General features: G+C 43.0%; 1 protein-coding gene across 1 annotated transcript; it reads right to left on the bottom strand.

The window, feature by feature from the left end:
- Nucleotides 1–31: 31 nt before the first annotated feature.
- casp8 (caspase 8, apoptosis-related cysteine peptidase) lies at nucleotides 32–17,556 on the bottom strand (the record flags this gene model as incomplete). Its single annotated transcript, NM_001281322.1, is given in 11 exon segments — nucleotides 32–432; nucleotides 1,398–1,768; nucleotides 1,894–2,021; nucleotides 2,129–2,243; nucleotides 2,398–2,510; nucleotides 2,581–2,697; nucleotides 3,082–3,211; nucleotides 9,284–9,389; nucleotides 9,535–9,725; nucleotides 10,133–10,292; nucleotides 17,345–17,556. Coding segments are annotated over 10 exon segments (1,509 nt in total). The 5' UTR covers nucleotides 10,241–10,292; nucleotides 17,345–17,556.
- Nucleotides 17,557–21,424: the final 3,868 nt, after the last annotated feature.

Raw genomic sequence — 21,424 nt, forward strand, 5'->3', positions numbered from 1 at the left:
ATAGACACCCATTTTACTGATCATCTCCTTCTCTTACAGATAAAGAAAACGTTACACAATTTCCAGCATTTAATGGAAAAATGTATTAAAATCTCATGAGTTTGAAACATCTTTCAGGAAATCAGACATGCCAACCAATGTTCAACACACTGTCTTATGGGAGATGGGCCACGGTAGAGGCTGCTGTGGTAGGGTTCCTGAGAGTGACAGCTTACTGTTTAGACATGACAGCCATTCTGAAGTGTCTCGATCCAGAAGGAGGGACAAGATTTGACGCTTTAAGTCAGCCAACCAGAGGTGTTTCAGAAGTAGGGGAGGAAGAGTTTCTTGGTGAGGGTGTACTTGGGCTCGGGCATCTGTTTGGAGTCTCTATACACTCCTCTGCTGACCTCACGATTCACACGCGTCAGCACCGACAGAATATCCTCCCCTCTACACAGGAAACAGGAAATACACATCACGATACATCTCTCACCTGTTACAGAGATGTTAAATAAAGGTTAAAAACATACTAGGCAAGTCAGTTAAGAATACATTTTTATTTACAATGATGGTCAAACCCAGAAGACGCTAGGCCAATTGTGCGTCACCCTATGGGACTCCCAATCATGGCCGGTTGTGATACAACCTGGATTCGAACCAGCGTCTCTGTGGTGATGCCTCAAGCACCGAGATGCAATGACTTAGACCACCATGCCACTCAGGAGCCCAGAGATAACAACCTTGTATCTGCCATCATGGTGTCTGTGACTGCATGGGCAGCATCATTGAGACTATTTCTTCTTTTGATGTTTGAAAAAAGTGGCAAGCTTGTATGGCCACCTGCAGTGCTAGAGTCTTGAACCAAATCTTATGTGAAATGAATTTGTGACCACTAGATGGCGGTCATATAGCTTAAAGCCATTTACAAACTAAACAAACCAATTTGAAGAAGACAATAAGGGTCTGATCATTGGCCGATCGCTCCCAACCCGTACGAATTCCCACCCAGTTGACTGTTTAAAGTGTAGTCAAAATTAAGTTTGGGCTTCCCTGGTGACATCACAAGGCAGTAAATTGGTTTATAGACCAATAACAAAGAGTTCCAAATCTGTCAATAAGAGCTAGTTTTAAGTTTTCCCCTCCCTACTCAGACCATTCCCAGACAATCAGAGCAAAATTCTGTCTTGAGAAAGTTTTCTAAAAAGCACAACAAAAAATATGAAAAAATATTACAGTAAGGTACTTAATTGGTACCCAGAAATTATTTGATATTGATATAAAAACAGCTGCATTGGGCCTTTAAAATGGTGGAATCCCTCAATGGCAACATCCCAAAAACGGGTTATTTCTATGTATTGATCTTAATAAATCTCTATGGTTAATGCCAAACCTAACCCGCTTCCCTTCTAATTCACCTGTCCGCTCCCCACTCCAGCTGTTTGCAGAGCTCCTGGATGTAGATGGAACCTTCCTTAGTGTTTCGGAATGACTTGCACTCCTCTACTGTTGCCATACCGATCAGGAAGTCTGCATCCCAGGGAATGGACTCGATGGCGCCGGCGTCTGCCTCATACCGCCCCTCTCTCTGCCTTATGGAGGGGATGAATAGGGCCCCTCGCTGGAAGCCCTTCCCCTGGCAGGCCTGGATGAAGAACAGTTTGGGTTTGCCCATCAGAGAAGGGCACTGCTTGCTGGTGAAGGGTTGTGTGAGGGAGCGAATGGGCACCTCCCCCCCATCTGTCCCAAGCACACAACCCTTCTCCCCATGGGACAGCACACACACCACCTAGGACCAGGCACAGGGATTAGAGTAGTTCAACCTACTTTAATTAATTGGAGTCCAATTGGGCTTCAAGAGTAGAGCTACTGTACCTCCTGAAGAGACTGGAGAATTATGACTTCACTACTCACCAGAGCGTCTGCCTGTATGTGACTCCGCCCTCCAAGCTCCTCTACCGCACCCAACATGGTCTTCTCTGTCAGGTCACTACACACTTCCACTTTAAACCCCAACCTGGAGAACACATTATGCAGAGCCTCTACACACAGAGACAGAGAGACAGATGGGAGAATTTAACATCCAGGTTGGCCAATTCACTGAATGAGATCAGGCTCATAATATCAACCAATGAGTGAGCATGCCTACTCTCGTCCTGCTCAGTTCCTGGTCTGTCTGTCAGACCTGAAAATCCCATGAAGTGGTAGTTATTGATGATTAAGCACGTCCCCCGAGGATTACAGGTCATGGAATAGTGCTCCATCTGTTGGGCAAACACACACAGGAGTTACCACCATGGAAAAATAAATAAATAAATAAATAAATAATAATAATAATAATAATAAAAATACATTTTAAAAAATCAACCAAATGTTAGAATCTATGATTGGCGTCTAAAGTGTATCCCACTTTCTAACCTCAGAGGTCTTACAGGATTGCGTCGGTGAAGTGGTCACCTGGTCAGGCCCAGACCCAGGCTGAGTTTCCGTCATTGCATCAGAGTACAACCTTATGCGTTGCCCACGCTCACCTGTGGACAAGAACACACTTCAACTACCTGTGTGTGTGTGTCTGTGTGTGTCTGTGTGTGTGTGACTTACAGTTGGGCCGTGTCTCTGATATAGACAGGCTCTGTAGTGACTGAGGGAAGCTGAGTTGCTGTTCCTGGTTGCTGATTGGCTGAACAGAGTACTCCTGCCGTGACACACTGCCCCTTGCTGAAAAACAGCAGCCACATGAAACAAATAACTATATTTTTATATACTGAACTATCAAATCAGCGCAAGAGAGTGGTGTGAGAGAGAAGAGAGAACAGTGAGTGACTTGTACCGGCTAGCCAGGTGTGTCAATATGTACCTTCTCTATGCTGCTGTACTGTGTGGGCCAGCTGTGTGTCAATATGTACCTTCTCTATGCTGCTGTACTGTGTGGGCCAGCTGTGTGTCAATATGTACCTTCTCTATGCTGCTGTACTGTGTGGGCCAGCTGTGTGTCAATATGTACCTTCTCTATGCTGCTGTACTGTGTGGGCCAGCTGTGTGTCAATATGTACCTTCTCTATGCTGCTGTACTGTGTGGGCCAGCTGTGTGTCAATATGTACCTTCTCTATGCTGCTGTACTGTGTGGGCCAGCTGTGTGTCACACTCCTCCAGTATCCTCTGTAGCTCATCCAGTCTGTCCTCTGTCAGCAGGTCCTGCCTCTCCATCTCACACAGCACCTCCAGAGCAGTCTATGGGGAAGAAAGAGAGAGCGAGAGAGGGTGTAATTGTGTGTGTGTGTGTTAGGCTGCGTTTACAAAAAGGCAGCCCAATTCTGATATTTTGCCCACTTATGGGCGAAAGCTGATCTGATTGGACAAAATACCAATTAGTGGAAAAAAATAAATCAGAATTGGGCTGCCTGTGTAAACGCAGCCATAGAAGGTACGGTGAGATTCCCATTTTCAGCCCGAACCCGACGGCCCTTTAACAGGCTGGGTCTGAATTTCTGAGAATTGATTCGGTCCGCGCGGGGTTCGGGCTTGCTGCACACCTTTTACTACTACTGCTCTCGTCGCAGCAGTAGCCACTATCGGCACCAGGATTACAATATTGGCTGGGTATGAGACATGTGGCCATGATTAAACATATTTTTCTGATGACTGAAACGTTTTCAAATTGTGATGCGAAAAGGCTGGAGCGCATTCAGGAGAATGATGATCCACGAGACCTAGACAAGCTGCGCATCTTAGAATCAGGAGAAGCCGACACATCCTAACATACATTTACCCTGTGACTGCACCGCTAATGGGCCTTCCTTGTAAAACTATTGAAAGGAGACCCATAACTGATCCAAATGTTTTCCTAATTAGGCCTAGGCTTGATGCAGTTATTTCAGAATAACATGCATCCACAACATGGGGCTTTTGAGCAATTATTCAAATGATGGATGTTCAGTAGAAAACATCTTTACAGTAAAACTTCAGTTAATAGCCCAGTTTTATTTGCTTAAATCACTGAACACAACATGCACTTAGAGACAGACTTCTATTTGAGCCAGGCGTCCATTTCCTTAATGCATACAGCTTTAGCTCATTTGCTTAGTTAACTGTATAATTCCAGATTTCACTTCCAGCATTTTAAACAATTCTTCAATTCCTACACTGTGTAATCATGTACACACTAGGTCACGTTTCTTTTGTCTTAGTATGCCTAAAAAAAAATGTATATTAATATCAACAATTTTCCTTGACAGAATAATTATCTTCTTTGACTGTGCATTTGTCAGTTCTTACTTTCGCCACTAGGTGGCGATTGGACGATTTATGGGGGTCACAGTACACCTGAAGTTGTTGACTATGTTTGTGCTTGCCAGTTAGCTAGCAGTTCTCAGCTGTTAGAAGCCAACGGCTAGCAGTTTCTTACTGGCAATGAAAACGGAGGATTAAATAATTCAGCAATGACTCAAATTATGGAAATTTAACAAATCAAACAAATCTCGTAAAACAATTAATGGTAACCTCGTAAGAAATTCAGTTAGACCAGCGTTTATTTGAAACAGGTGTTCATTTTCTGAAATGTGTGCCGTTGTCCGGCTATTAAAAGGGACAGGGGGCTATTTGAGACTGCGCTTAATTGAAGTTTTACGGTGTTTGTTTGTTTGTTTAAATATTCTAGGCTCTTTTTTCATTTTCAAAATAAAATGCCTTATCGTTAAAAAAAAGGCATGAATCATGCTGTGTGATGACATTAATTAATGATTGATTGAGGCCTAAGTGACGGCTATAACACGACAAGCTCGATGGTGGACAGATTAAGCAAGGCTACTAGCCTACAAGGCCTAATATTGATAAAAGTAACACTTATTATAATAATTCTAGTAAGAGAAATAGACCAAGAAGAAAAATACAAGACCAAGAAGGAGGAGGAAGAGGCACATGGTTATTCTGTGCTAAATGGGTGTTGGATTTTTTTTATTTTTAAAATGTGTCTTTTGACCGTTTAGATCAATGTAAACACTAATGAAATTAAGAAATCCCAGAGTCTTTTCTAATGAAATCAAGCCTTTTAAAAACAGTTGCATTCATAAAATGCAATTGCTTTATACATGTTGCTTGGAGCTCAATTGATATCGCATCGGATTACTGTAATCAGTAGTAAACAAACACTCAAAAAACGGGCAACAGCAGCAAGATCTGTCTAATTTCTTAAGGTTTGGATATTTTATAAAGTCAAGATGCATTCAAAGGAGAGTTCTGAGAAAAGATGCTTCCTCGTCTTCCCATGCTGCTGCCGCCTCAACCACATTGTTCTCAACAGTCAATATAGCCTACTGGTGAAATGGCAACGTTATTTTTTCTAGAAATCAAGTTTAAAAATATAAATGTATTTATTTATTTCACCTTTATTTAACCAGGTAGGCTAGTTGAGAACAAGTTCTCATTTGTAACTGCGACCTGGTCCAGATAAAGCAAAGCAGTTGACACATACAACAGAGTTACACATGGAATAAACAAACATACAATCAATAATACAGTAGAAAAATCTATTGACAACATGTGCAAATGAGGTAGGATAAGAGAGGTAAGGCAATACATAGGCTATGGTGGCGAAGTAATTACAATATAGCAATTAAACACTAGAATGGTAGGTTGTGCAGAAGACGAACGTGCAAGTAGAGATACTGGGGTGCAAAGGAGAAAAAAAAAATACAGTATGGGGATGAGGTAGATTAGATGGGCTATGTACAGGTGTAGTGATCTGTGAGCTGCTCTGACAGCTGGTGCTTAAAGCTAGTGACGGAGGTAAGAGTCTCCAGCTTCAGAGATTTTTGCAGTTCGTTCCAGTCATTGGCAGCAGAGGACTGGAAGGAGAGGCAGCCAAAGGAAGAACTGGCTTTGGGGGTGACAAGTGAGATATACCTGCAGGAGCGTGTGCTACGGGTGGGTGCTGCTATGGTGACCAGTGAGCTGAGAAAAGGGGGGACTTTACCTAGCAGGGTCTTGTAGATGACATGGAGCCAGTGGGTTTGGCGACGAGTATGAAGCGAGGGCCAGCCAACGAGAGCGTACAGGTCGCAATGGTGGGTAGTATATGGGGCTTTGGTAACAAAACGGATGGCACTGTGCTAGACTGCATCCAATTTGTTGAGTAGATTGTTGGAGGCTATTTTGTAAATGACATTGCCAAAGTCGAGGATCGGTAGGATGGTCAAATTTACAAGGGTATGTTTGGCAGCATGAGTGAAGGATGCTTTGTTGCGAAAGAAGCCAATTCTAGATTTAATTTTGGATTGGAGATGTTTAATATGAGACTGGAAGGAGAGTTTAGTCTAACCAGACACCTAGGTATTTGTAGTTGTCCACATATTCTAAGTCAGAACTGTCCAGAGTAGTAATGTTTCTTATCGATGGCGGTTATGATAACGTTTAGGACCTTGAGCGTGGTTGAGGTGCACCCATGACCAGCTCTGAAACCAGATTGCATAGCGGAGAAGGTACAGTCAGATTCTAAATGGTCTGTAATCTGTTTGTTAACTTGGCTTTCGAACACCTTAGAAAGGCAGGGTAGAATAGATATAGGTCTGTAGCAGTTTGGGTCTAGAGTGTCTCCCCATTTGAAGAGGGGGATGACCACGGCAGCTTTCCAATCTATGGGAATCTCAGAAGACACAAAACAGGTTGAACAGGCTAGTAATAGGAGTTGCAACAATTTCAGCAGATTATTTTAGAAAGAGGGTCCAGATTGTCTAGCCCGGCTGATTTGTAGGGGTCCAGATTTTGCAGCTCTTTCAGAACATCATCTATCTGGATTTAGGTGAAGGAGAAGTGGGGGAGGTTAGGGCGAGTTGCTGTGGGGATCGCAGGGCTGTTGACCGGGGTAGAGGTAGCCAGCATGGCGAGCCGTAGAAAAATGCTTCTTGAAATTCTCAATTATTGTGGATTTATCAGTAGTGACAGTGTTTCCTAGCCTCAGTGCAGTGGGCAGCTGGGAGGAGGTGCTCTTATTCTCCATTGACTTTAGTGTCCCAGAACTTTTTTTGAGTTTGTACTACAGGATGCAAATTTCGGTTTGAAAAAGCTAGCCTAAGCTTTCCTAACTGCGTGTGTATATTGGTTCCTAACTTCCCTGAAAAATTGCATATCACGGGGGCTATTCGATGCCAATGCAGAACGCCACAGGATGTTTTTGCTGGTCAAGGGCAGACAGGTCTGGAGTGAACCAAGGGCTATATCAATTCCTGGTGCTAAATTTAAAGGTTTTTTTTGGAGGGTGAGTTAGTTAGGATGATATCTATGAGGGTGCCCATGTTTACAGATTTGGGGTTGTACCTGGTAGGTTCATTGAAAATTTGTGTGAGATTGAGGGCATCAAGTTTAGATTGTAGGATGGCTGGGGTGTTGATCATGTACCAGTTTAGGTCACCTAGCAGCACGAGCTCAGAAGATAGATGGGGGGGGGGTCAATCAATTCACATATGGTGTCCAGGGCACAGCTGGGGCAGAGGGTGGTCTATAGCAAGCGGCAACAGTGAGAGACTTGTTTCTGGAAAGGTGCATTTTTAGAAGTAGAAGCTCGAATTGTTTTGGTACAGACCTGGATAGTAAGACAGATCTCTGCAGTAGAGTGCAACGCCGCCCCCTTTGGCAGTTCTATCTTGGCAGAAAATGTTATCGTTAGGCATGGAAATTTCAGGGTTTTTGGTGGTTTTCCTAAGCCAGGATTCAGACACGGCTAAGACATCTGGGTTGGCAGAATGTGCTAAAGCATACTTAGGGAGTAGGCTTCTAATGTTAACATGCATGAAACCAAGGCTTTTACAGTTACAGAAGTCAACAAATGAGAGCACCTGGGGAGTAGGAGTGGAGCTAGGCACTGCAGGTCCTGGATTAACCTCTACATCACCAGAGGAACAGAGGAGAAGTACGATAAAGGTATGGCTAAAGGCTATAAGAACTGGTCGCCTACACGTTCGGAACAGAGAGTAAAAGGAGCAGGTTTCTGGGCTCTATAGCATAGATTCAAGGCACAATGTACAGACAAAGGTATGGTAGGAAGAGAGTACATTGGTGGTAAACCTAGGCATTGAGTAATGATGAGAGAGATAGTCTCTAGACGTTTAAACCAGGTGATGTCATCGCATATGTGGGAGGTGGAACAACATGGTTAGTTAAGGCATATTGAGCAGGGCTAGAGGCTCTACAGTGAAATAAGACAGTAATCACTAACCAGGACAGAAGTGGATAAGGCATATTGATATTAGGGAGAGGCATGCGCAGCCAAGTGAATCGGATGGGTCCAGTGAATGGTTGGGCTGGCTGGGGACACGGCAATTGACAGTTAGCATGCCGGGGCTAGCAAGTTAGCAGAAGGGCCTTAGAGGGATGCCGCAATGGGGGAAAAGTATGTTTTTACCTCCTCGTGCGGTGACGTCGATAGACCAGTCGTGGAATTAGTCGGGTTCCAAGTAGCAGAGGGGTCCAAGTCCAATTGGCAAAATGGGTATAGTGGTCCAAGAAACTGGCTGATGGATCAGCTAACAGTCCAATATGCTCTAGATAGCTAGCAGGCCGCGGTTAGCAGAATGGGCCTTCAGGGGACGTCGTGCCTGAGGGGCCTGTTGGAATCATCGGGCAGATTATGTCAGTATTCCAGTCGTGAAGGATTGGCAGGGTTCCGTGCCCCGTACCGGCAGTAGAAGGGGTCCGGATATTGCAGCCGAGGAGTGGGCTTCAGGAGTAGCCCAGGAGCCCTCGCCAGGAGATGGGCATAGCATGGGCTAGCTCCAGGCTAATTGGTGCTTGCTCCGGGACGGAAACCTTAGCCAGGAGTAGTCAACCCGGGTTGCGGTTAGCTAGCTGCGATGGTCCAGATGAAAAGGTTCAGAGTTTGCGGTAGGAAACCCGAGGATATGGAGAGAAAAATAGGTTCGGTATGCTCTGGTTTGAAATGCGTTGTACGAACTGGCGAGAGCTTTCCGAGCTACAGGTTATCTGATGACCGCTAGCAGTGGTTAGCTGACTGATAGCTGGTAGCGAGTCAGTTGAGGAATTCCAGTTCCGGAATTCCACATTGGGTGAGGCGGGTCGCAGGAGAGTATTTTGAAGTAGAGGTTTAGGAATAATATAAAAAAGAATGCAAAGAAAAATATTTTTAAAAAGATATGTACATGGGACAAGACAAAGACGTCTGACTGCTACGCCATCGTGGATTCATTCCATGTATGTGATGTTGGACTCGGGTAGGGCTCGGGCTAGGTCAGACCAGGCTCAAATTTTCTAGTGTGCATTTGCAAATGAGTGTGTGCATGTAGGTGTTCTCACAGTGCAGGGATCCAGTCGTCCTCTGGGCAGTTTGTCACTCAGCAAAAACTTCATCTTAGTGAGATTCTCCTTAGTTACATCTTCTGAGACCTTATACAACATCCTCCTGAGAGAGAGAGAGAGAGAAAGAAAGAGAAAGACGTAAACCAGTGATTTACCAGAATGTCCAGCTGTTCAGTGTTGCTGTGCTATGTGGTCCCCCCCCCCCTCCCTCCCTCCCTCCCTCCCTCCCTCCCTCCCTCTGTGCTCACCTGTACTGTGAGAGGGCAGGGCATGCGTCTGTCTGGGTGTGGGCCGTTTGCTCCGGCTGTCTGCTGTCGGTCTCCAGGAGGCGGTGAAGGTCCAGTCGACCAATGACAGAGAGGAGTTGGGACAGGAAGTAGTGGTCCTCCAGCAGGCTTTTCTCCTGCAGCCTCAGGAACAGGCCACGCCCATCCTCCACCTGAAGCCAGCCCACAAAGGATTAGACGGTGTTGCGTTCCAATTCTCTACACTTGCTTTCACTGATATAAAAGGAATGGACTGATGGGAAATATAATGATAGGAAACTCTATAGCCATAGACCACTTTGAAAACAATTAAAGCTTTAATTAAAACATGCTCTGGGGATACAATGTACATTGTGTTTTTTACATTTTTTATACCCAAATTCAATTCAAATTTATGGTATTGGTTTCACCAGTTTCCATTTGGCACTATTGCATAGCAATATGGCATAAACTCCATAGTGCGCTAGGATGCGCTATCCTAACCACAATCCTAATATACATCATCCAATCACTTCAAAGGAGGTTAGGATTGGCCATTCATCTCGATCTTAGCCCTCTGTACGTGGTCCCTATCCCTCACCGTCTCCAGGCGTTTCCTATTGAGCACATCTCTGCACAGGAAGCACAGGGCAGCCACCTCAGAGGAGTCCAGCTCCTCATCGATACGAGACAGCAGGCGCAGGTCCATCACACACTGGATCCCCTGACCAGACCGCACTGCAACATCCACTTGCACAGGGCTATGAGAGAGCGGAGGGGGGGGGGGGGGGGGGGAGAGTAGAGGAGGTTTGTAAGTCCAACATGTTGGTCCATTATTGCTGGGTCAGGTATGAGGAGATGACCAGGAGGAAGGCTTCCTAAAGGGCTATGAGAAGTGACCAGCCTCTATATAAACTCCTGGGTGACAGGATGAGAAACCCACAGGCCACAGTCAACAGTGTAGGATGTATGAATGAAAGAGAGGTGAGCTCATATTGTTTTATAGATAGGATGTCAACATGTGTTTTTTTTTTCCATCATTAGGTTTTTCTCAGGTCATAGATATTTTTATTTTACCAGGCCAGTTGACCGATAACAGATTGTAATTTACAGCAACCACCTGGGGAATAGTTACAGGGGGAAGAAACAGATGAATGAGCCAATAGGAAGCTGGGGATGATTAGGTGGCCACGATGGTACGAGGGCCAGATTAGAAATTTGGCCAGGACACCGGTGTTAACACCTTTACTCTTACGATAAGTGCCACCGAATCATTAGTTACCACAGATAGTCAGGACACCCATTTACATCCCATCCGAAAGATGGCATCCTACACTGGGCAATGTCCCCAATCACGCGTGTCTGCGTGCACCAGATGCGATCAGGACATGCAGGTTGAAATAAAGTCTGAACCAATTATATTAATTTGGGGGCAGTTCGAAAAGTATGAAACATTTATGACAATTTAGCTAGTGAGCTTGCTGTTGCTAGCTAATTTGTCCTGGGATATAAACATTGGATTGTTATTTTACCTGAAATGCACAAGATCTTCTACTCAGTTCCATCTTTCAATCACCCACGTGGCTATATGCGCCTAAAAACCAATGAGGAGATTTGAGAGGCAGGACTTGCAGCACGTTGAGCATCACAAATAGAACCAAGATCTATTTTAGCGCCCAGCTACGCAGACACTCGCGAGCAGTGTGGGTGCAATGATTGAATAACATGTATGTGTAAATTTATGCGGTGTGGTGAGCATGTTAGACCATGCACTCTTCCATCCCATGTACAGCCGATTCTCAGGATCTTACACACTATTGAGATGCTTTTGAGCCCACACTATTACACTGTCTGAGTCAAGGACTACACACTTTCTGGTCAGTTTTGATTACAATACTGGGTGGGGTGAATATATTTTATATGACATACATTATTTTTTGTTAACTAGTAAATAGTGTGTTTAAATTATTTATAACTTGTTAACAATTTCTGCTAGTTAGTTTTTGCTTCCGTGTGGGTTTTAGCTTACTTGAGCCTGCTAACTGAGGAGTATTAATTCACCTGTTTCCATACATGTTTCATGATAAATGTTTCTTACAAAGGAATTGTTTAATCTAACTGCTTAACTATTTTATCTGTACATATCTTTTTTTTAACCAATTTTTTTCCTTATCTACAGGAAAATGCAACGGGCACTACCTGATGTGTGGAGACATTTCACTGCAGCTAATGTACAAGGAAAAACAGCGTACATTTGCAAATTCTGTGCCAAATCATGTGAAGAATGCAACAAAGATGCAGAATCATCTGGCCAAGTGCATAAAGTTCCCTCAGCGCTCACAACCTCTGACAAAAGTCCCTCTACTTCTATTCGAGGTGAAAATGATGAATCAGACACCTTATCGATAGTAACAGCTCATGGTCCTCCTGGAATCAGAAGTTTTTTTGACTCAATTGCAGAACATAGTCCGAGAAATGCTGATGAATTTCTTGCTCGAGCTGTGTATGCAACTGGTTCACCTCTGATGCTCACAGGCAACGTGTATTAGAAGAGATTTCTGAATGTTCTTCGCCCAGCATACACCCCTCCAACCAGACATGCTGTATCTACTCATTTGCTGGATACAGAGTTCAAGTGAAGGTCAAGCAAATCATAGAGAAAGCAGACTGTGTTGCAATCATCTCTGATGGGAGGTTGAATGTTTGCAGGAAAGGAATAATTGACTACATCAACCCCACCCCTCAACCAGTATTCTACAAGAGCACAGACACAAGGGACAACAGACACACTGGTGTCTACATTGCAGATGACCTGAAGGCAGCCATCAATGACCTTGGACCACAGGAGGTATTTGCACTGGTGACAGACAATGCTGCGAACATGAACGCTGTCTAAAGTGGAGGAGTTCTACCCTCACATCACAAACACTTGTTGTGGTGGTGTTGTCATCATGTTTGACAGTCTCATGGAGGGGAAGGAGTCTCTCCAAGAAATGGCCATATCACAGTCTGCCGATATGGACAGCCCCATCAAGAGGATCCTCCTGTGTGATGTATTTTGGGAGAGCGTGGTAAGCAGCCTGAAACTCCTGAAACTATAGTAGTATTAGCCATTGCATGGATTGAGGGAGACAATTCCATCCTGTCTGATGTTCAGACTCTGTTGCAGATGTAAGCAAAGAATTCTGCCTGAAGCCCATCCACGCCACAGCGTACATGTTGAACCCCAAGTCTGCTGGCAAGAGCATCCTGTCTGGTACAGAGATCAACAATGGTGTCATCACTACCGTGTCTCGCCACCTTGGCCTGGATGAGGGCAAGGCTCTTGGCAGTCTTGTGAAGTACACTTCCAAGCAAGGGCATTGGGAGGGAGCTGTAATATGGCAGTCGTGCCAACATATCTCGTCAGCCACCTGGTGGAAGGTACTTTCTGTATCTGAGGCTCTTTCCCGTTGTCGGTCATCCTCCAAATCCCACCAACATCAGCCGCCTCAGAGCGCAACTGGTCCTTGTTTGGGAACACACACACCAAAGCACGCAATAGGCTGACCAATACAAGAGTTGAAAAATGGTGGCCACCCGGGCAAATTTGCGGCTTTTTGAGCCTGACAACGAGCCATCCACAACCAGGCTGGAAAGTGACAGTGAAGATGAGGCCTCAGAGTCTGATGTTCAAGAGGTGGACATTTAGGAGATCCATAGAGAAGACATGGAAGCCTGAGAGGAAGACAACCAAAGCTTTAGTTTCTAGACTATCATTTTGTTGAAAACGTTTTTTTGATTAAACTGAAATTGCAACCAACTTTCTATGGCCTCTATTTTGGAGATTATTTCGTTTTCAAATAACCAAAAGTGAGTGGTTGTAATCTGTACAACGGGAAAAAGGCCATTCTTGAACATGAGGTGAGACATTCTTACTACTATTTGTACATATGTCTTTCAGCCTCAACAGGAGTGGCAACAAAGTGGCAAGGTTCCAGCTAGCAGCAGGAAATTATGCTAGCAGTAAAGATTCAGATATTTTCCCCCTTTTCCCCTATGCAAAGTAATGCTCAACTTCGGGAATATTTATTTTTAGCACTCTAGTGCAGTACAACTGTTTTTCACAGCATTGCCATCACCTTTGAAAAAAAATAATGGATTATTTGACATAAAATATTACAAATAAAAGTATTATTTCTACCAGCATTTCTTTTGAAAGTTCACACAAATGCTGGTATGTTGAAAACTATTGTCCAAAGTGAACAAATGAACTCAAACTTACGGACAATGTCAAATGTGATATAGCGAAGCATCGGAGTGAGTTGGGTGCGTAATTACGCAGATACTTTCAGATGACACAAACAACTGGATTCGTTCTCTCTTTCATGCCCTTCCTCCAGTCCACTTACAGATATCTGAACAATAGAGCCTCATCAAAATTGCATCAAGCGGTTCTGTGAAAATGTAATTTAAATCAGAAGCCACTGCCAGATTTCTGGATTGGGCTGCACGCTCAGAGTATCCAGCCTTGGCACATCGCGCTGTTAAAAGACACTGATGCCCTTTGCAACCATGTACCTATGTGAGAGTGGATTCTCAGCCCTCACTAGCATGAAAACTAAAAACAGGCACAGACTGTGTGTGGAAAATGATTTAAGACTGAGACTCTCCAATACAACCCAACATTGCATGTGCATCCTTTCAAGCACACCCTTCTCATTAACCTGTGGTGAGATATTCACAACTTTCAATGAACAAATAAAACGTTTTATATGTAAGATGGCTAAATAAACAGCAAAATTACTGATTAATAATATATTATTATTTGTGCCCTGGTCCTATAAGAGCTCTTTGTCACTTCCCATAAGCCAGGTTGTGACAAAAACTCACACTCATTCTGATGTTTAATAAATCTTTCATATAGTGTGTGTGTGTGTCAGGCTTACAATGATGGCAAAAAAACAACATTTGAGAGTGCGCTGACCCTGGTGCTAGAGGGGGTACGCAGCTGGAGGTTGAATGTTTGAAGGAGTAGCGGACTATAAAACGTTTGAGAACCACTGGTGTAGACTATATTTACAGAAATACACTTAATAAAATACATGGTATTGTTATTACTCAATCGTCCTAAAAATCCGTCTCTTGTGTTGGCCAACGGGTTGAATACAGAGTGCTGGTGACAACTTACTCCACCCACTGCAATGCAATACACTGTATATGGGATACTTATTGGTTTGTGGGGGGAAAAGATCAAATAATCTTCACCTCCCTTAGTAGGGTCAACATGTAAAGTTGGTACTGTGTTGTACATGTCCTGCAGCAGTTTGTTCTCCACAATTATTCGACCTTTCTCAGCTAAAGTGGGGTGGGAAATACTCTGTTGGGTCTCTAATAAACAAATATGTGTAGTTTTGGAGGGGGATTGTGTTATGCATATTAGTGATCGGGGGGGGGGGGGGGGGGGGCATTATACAGTTACATATCTGGATATTATATTTGACAATATGTATCGTTTCAACAATATCGCAATATTATTTTTTGCGCTGGTTGGCTGTCCCTGTTCTTTTGGGTGTCAGGGAAAATGTATGGAGTAAAAAGTACATTGTTTTCTTTAGGAATGTAGTGAAGTAAAAGTGGTTAAAATATAAAAAGTACAGATACCCCTTCCACTGCCCCCAATGCTGTACATGGGCTATATGAACCATTAAAGTCCAAAAGTAAAACCTTTTTATTGTGACCAAGCTGGGTTTAAGAAAATAATTGGGAGGCTATGCATAGCTGGGGTGAACCTACAGCAACATGATTTTATTGGGATTACCGACAATTTTTTATTTGTTAGGCCAAAGCGATTGACCTGTCAAAGCTGCCCTTAGGCTGATTTAAATGTGTAAAGGAGCAGCCAGCACATCCCCATTAGATTCATCTAGGACAGATTCATGTCAGTCCATCATTGTCTTTGAAGCAGTTCTCAACCAATCACCAATCCATTAGGGCAAGGCAAGAGTACATGAACGTCTAGTATGGAATGGCATTTTGTTTCACACTGGAAGCAAACAGGTTAAGCACATTTATTTGACAATGTTTTGTTTTTCTGGCTGATTTACTATTGCTGTATTGAATATGATTGTATTGTTTTGAAATGAATGTAACATGCTGAACTAAATGAGTGTCTATAACAAGACAGACTGCGTAATAACCAGACGTTTGACAAAGCCCCCCTGAAAAACAGAATATTTGATTAATTTAAAGACCTTACATCAGGGATCATCAACTAGATTCAGCAGCGGGATGATTTTCTTCTTGAGGGGCTGTTCGGAACATAATTACAAATCATTCATGGACTGCAAGAAGCCCAAAACAGATATAATATTTAACTAAAACAATTTCAAACCTTGTTTACAAATGTATACGACCACGTGTCTCTCGGTTATGCATGGAAATACTTCAGAACAGATTTCGCTAATTAAAATCATTTGGTAGGTAATTTCCTTGTGTTTTTATAGTTATGTACAATGATAAAATTCAACAACAAAAAAAGATCAGAACTTGGGGGCTAAATAAAGCCACCTGTGGGCCAAATTCGGCAGACAGTTTGGGAACCCTGCCTTACGTAAAGTTATGCTGTGTTTTTTTTACAGGCCCTACTTTATTTTATTTTATCTTTATTTAACTAGGCAAGTCAGTTAAGAACAAATTCATATTTTCAATGACAGCCTAGGAACAGTGGGTGAACTGCCTTGTTCAGGGGCAGAACGACAGACCTTGTCAGCTAGGGGATTCGATCTTGCAACCTTTCGGTTACTAGTCCAATGCTCTAAACTCAAGGCTACGCTGCCACCCCACAACTTAGTTGTGGCCAATGGAATGGGTGGAGTATAAAGTGCTCCTGGCCCTGACGTACAGGACGGAAATCGAGTCGGAGCAGGCGAGTTTGATAAGGACCGCTTTTTAACAAAGTTATGTTTTCATGTCTTAAAAATTGTTTTACTTTTGTAAAATAATTTATACACATTTTAAATGGCTTTCACAGATTTGGATGTTTTACATGAAAAAGTACTTTTATTTATGGTTGTTTCTACTGGTTTTAACAACATGTACTTTTTAACAATTTAAATGTAATATTCAAATGCTGTTTTTTTTATGTGTTTAAAGGTTGTAAATATATAAATGAACAGTTTTAAAAAGGAAATGTGACAATAAAACTTTTTCAAAAACAAATAGTGCTCCTGGGTAATTATGACACATTCACGTGATGTCAGAAACTCGAGTTTCCCCACTTGGGAAGTATCAGAATCAAACAATAGGAAGCTTTACGCAAATAACTTACATTAATTTGACATAAAGTGAACGTGGCATTAGACCACAGTCCCCCATGAAATAACACCATCTGTAGATTCTACAGACCCAACTGAGAATTTCCCACCCCACTTAGGCAGAGACAGGTAGAACATTGGCCATTGGTTAAAATTCTACATCTTTTTTTATCAGCTACTGTCCCTACAGGAGGCCTTTTGGTAGGCAGTCATTGTAAATAAGAATTTGTTCTTAAGTGACTTGCCTAGCTAAATAAAGGTTAAATAAAAACAAATAAATACAGTGTTGAAATGTGGGCTTTTATTTAGAAAGTTCCCCGATTAGCATAAAAAGTGAGGTCATCATTTGTGCTGCAGGCAGAATAGTTTATTCTGTACTTTTGAAATTGCAAATACTATACAAAAAATGTCTACACCATGTTAAATAAAATCAACTTGTAATTAAACAGTAATACAGCACTTGACTGTTGTCATGGATAGGAACTTAAAATAAACTTTAAAAGGCAGACACAACTCACCTTGGGTCGGCTGGGCGAGTATTTCCCGCCGGCTTCTTCTACTAACGAAACTACGTAGTCAGTTAATGAGACGCCAATGAGATAAGACACGACTAAATAAAGAGAACAGCCAATTCACTCAACTGTAACATACACTGTACGCAAAATGTATACCTCTTGTTTTAAATTGTTTTTTTAATACCACTGCCACCGCACTCTTCGAGCTGTCCTGTTTTCTTTCGGTTCGACTTCTTCTCCACGGTTTTATCATTTGAGTCAGGAAGTAGGTCATGACAATGGGCGTGGTTGTACAGTAACATGATGACGCATTGAATAAAATGCTCAAAAATCTCGTCATCCCTTTTCTGGTTACAGAGACAGATAATTATAGGGCCTTTGGTGTAGTATGTACAGTTGAAGTCGGAAGTTTACATACACTTAGGCTGGAGTCATTAAAACTTGTTTTTCAACCAATACATTTCTTGTTAACAAACTATCGTTTTGGCAAGTCGGTTAGGACATCTACTTTGTGCATGACACAAGTAATTTTTTCCAACAATTGTATACAGACAGATTATTTCACTTAAAATTCACTGTATCACAATTCCAGTAGGTCGACATACACTAACTTGACTGTGCCTTGAAACAGATTGGAAAATTCCAGAAAATTATGTCATGGCTTTAGAAGCTTCTGATAGGCTAATTGACATCATTTAAGTCAACTGGAGGTGTACCTGTGGATGTATTTCAAGGCCTACCTTCAAACTCAGTGCCTCTTTGCTTGACATCATGGGAAAATCAAAAGAAATCAGCCAAGACCTCATAAAAAATTGTAAACCTCCACAAGTCTGGTTCATCCTTGGAAGCAATTTCCAAACGCCTGAAGGTACCACGTTCATCTGTTTAAACAATAGTACGCAAGTATAAACACAATGGGATCACACAGCCGTCATACCGCTTAGGAATGATACGCGTTCTGTCTCCTAGAGATGAAGATACTTTCATGCGAAAAGTGAAAATCAATCCCAAAACAACAGCAAAGGACCGTGTGAAGATGCTGGAGGAAACAGGTACAAAAGTATCTATATCCACAGTAAAAAGTGTCCTATATTGACATAACGTGAAAGGCCACTCAGCAAGGAAGAAGCCACTGCTCCAAAACTGCTACAAGAAAGCCAGACTATGGTTTGCAACTGCACATGGGGACAAAGATCATACTAATTGGAGAAATGTCCTCTGGTCTGATGAAACAAAAATAGAATTGTTTGGCCATAATAACCATCATTATGTTTGGAGGAAAAAGGGGGAGGCTTGCAAGCCGACGGACACCATCCCAACCGTGAAGCATAGGTATGGCAGCATCATGTTGTGGGGGTGCTTTGCTACAGGAGGGACGGACTGGTGCACTTCACAAAATAGATGTCAGCATGGGGGAGGAAAATTGTGGATATTTTGACGCAACATCTCAAGACCTCAGTCAGGAAGTTAAAGCTTGGCCGCAAATGGGTCTTCCAAATGGACAATGACCCCAAGGATACTTCCAAAGTTGTGGCAAAATGGCTTAAGGACAACAAAGTCAAGGTATTGGAATGGCCATCACAAAGCCCTGACCTCATTCCTATAGAAAATCTGTGGGCAGAACTGAAACGTGCGAGCAAGGAGGCCTACAAACCTGACTCAGTTACACCAGCTCTGTCAGGAGGAATGGGCCAAAATTCACCCAACTTATTGTGGGAAGCTTGTGGATGACTACCCAAAACGTTTGACCCAAGTTAAACAAAAGGCAATGCTACCAATTACTAATTGGTTGTATGTAAACTTCTGACCGACTGGGAATGTGATGAAAGAAATCAAATCTGAAAGAAATAAAAGCTGAAATAAGTCATTCTCTCTACTATTATTCTGATATTTCACATTTTAAAAATAAAGTGGTGATCCTAACTGACCTAAGACAGGGAATATTTACTCTGATTTAATGTCAGGAATTGTTAAACTGAGTTTAATTATTTGGCTACGGTGTATGTTTTTTTTAAACAAAGCTGGTGTAGCAGTGTAGACGTTGTTCTCCCATGTAAATGTGTTTTTTTCCCGTCTTTATTTGAAATCACTCTAGTTGGAGACTTATCTCCCTCACCAACTTTAAGCATCAGCTATCTGAGCAGCTTACCGATCGCTGCAGCTGTACACAGCCCATCTGTAAATAGCCCATCCAACTACCTACCTCATCCCCATATTGTTTTATTAACTTTTTTGCTCTTTTGAACACCAGTATTTCCAGTATTTCTACTTGCACATCATCATCTGCACATCTATCACTACAGTGTTAACTTTCTAAATTGTAATTACTTCACTACTATGGCCTACTTATTGCCTTACCTCCTTACACCATTTGCACACACTGTATATAGACATTTCTATTGTGTTATTGACTGTATGTTTGTTTATTCCATGTATAACTGTGGTGTTGTTTGTGTCACACTGCTTTGCTTTATCTTGGCCAAGTCGCAGTTGTAAATGAGAACTTGTTCTCAACTGGCCTACATGGTTAAATAAAGGTGAAATTAAATAAATATGTAAACTTCCGACTTCAACTGTATTAAGTGTAATGAAGACAACCACAAAAGCACATTTTGCTTCATTAAAAAATCATGTTTTATTAAAATTTCAATTGAGACCACACACAGCTGAAAATGAACTCTAATTCCTCATTTATGTCTCAATAATCTAGTAAAGTCCCCATCTCATTTCCTTCATAACAGCCTTACTGCCCAAACCACTAATAGTTCAGTTGACACACAGGAGATGAAAGAACTAATGCATTAAAGAGTCAAAGGACGTGCCCCTGATGACACATATAGGTAGGACTAGTCTACCTGGCCTGCGCACAAATGTAGGCCTATAAATGTGCCCATTTGGGGATGTCTGATAGTATTTCTGATTGTCTTAACTCACCACCACTAATGAGCTGTGGAGCTTCTCAAAGTGCGGAGGTCAAACTATGTGCGGAGGTCAAAATCATAAAAAACAATCTTCCAAATCTATTATTTTCTAATGTAGATTACTTCTCCTTGCCATTATCATTTACCAGATGATAAGACAAGACGTGAAAAATACAGTTTTTCTAACATATGATGGGGATCCCTGGGTAGCCGGTTTTCCTGGGAGGGGGATCCCTGGGTCACCGGTTTTCCTGGGAGGGGGGATCCCTGGGTCACCGGTTTTTCTGGGAATGGATCCCTGGGTTGCCGGTTTTCCTAGGAGGGGGTTCCTGGGTCACCGGTTTTCCTGGGAGGGGATCCCTGGGTTGCCGGTTTTCCTAGGAGGGTGTTCCTGGGTCAGACAGTATACAGCGGTCTGACTTCCCCCCGGGTTTTTGATGACTCTAGTACCCACCTCTACGGCCCCCGAGGTGGTGACTACCCCCCTCCTCCTGCATACGGCTTCCCGGCCTATGGAAGTCCCCCACCAGGCCAGCCTTCTGCCCCCTACCCCTCTGGTCCCCATGGTCCTCCATACCCCGGTCAGCCTGCAGGGTACCCCATTGGGACCTACCCAGGCCAGCCTCACCTTGGTGGTCCAACACCAGGGTATCACGCCCAGCCCACAATACCACCCATGCCCCGCATCACTACTCCTACAATGCCAACCAGTGCACTGTGCAGTAAGCCTGAACCCTCCTCTCTCACCTGGCTGGGGCTTATTCTGAGCTTTCTCTTATTCCCGAATAAGCTCTTTTGCACAGATTAATATGAATCCTTGATACTGAAGGTTATACTTTAGTAGTTGATCACCAGTCTTGTGTTCTGATGAGGTTTCTGTTGATGTCACAGGCGATGGGGAGGGGTTTGCGGCAGGCCGTTTCAACAGTCTGAAAGTGCGACATGCCTTCATACGAAAAGTGAGACAGCACAACAAGCAAGCACACACAAACACAAGGTGATATAATTAAACAATAAGGCACGAGGGGTGTGGTACTGTATATGGCCAATATACCACAGCTCAAGGCTGTTCTTACTGTAGGCACGACGCAATGCAACGCGGAGTGCCTGGATACAGCCCTCAGCCGTGGTATATTGACCATATACCACAAGCCCCTGAGGT

Source organism: Oncorhynchus mykiss, chromosome 28 (genome assembly GCF_057628025.1).
Source record: "Oncorhynchus mykiss isolate SJ-2025 chromosome 28, ASM5762802v1, whole genome shotgun sequence".
NCBI lineage: Eukaryota > Metazoa > Chordata > Actinopteri > Salmoniformes > Salmonidae > Oncorhynchus > Oncorhynchus mykiss.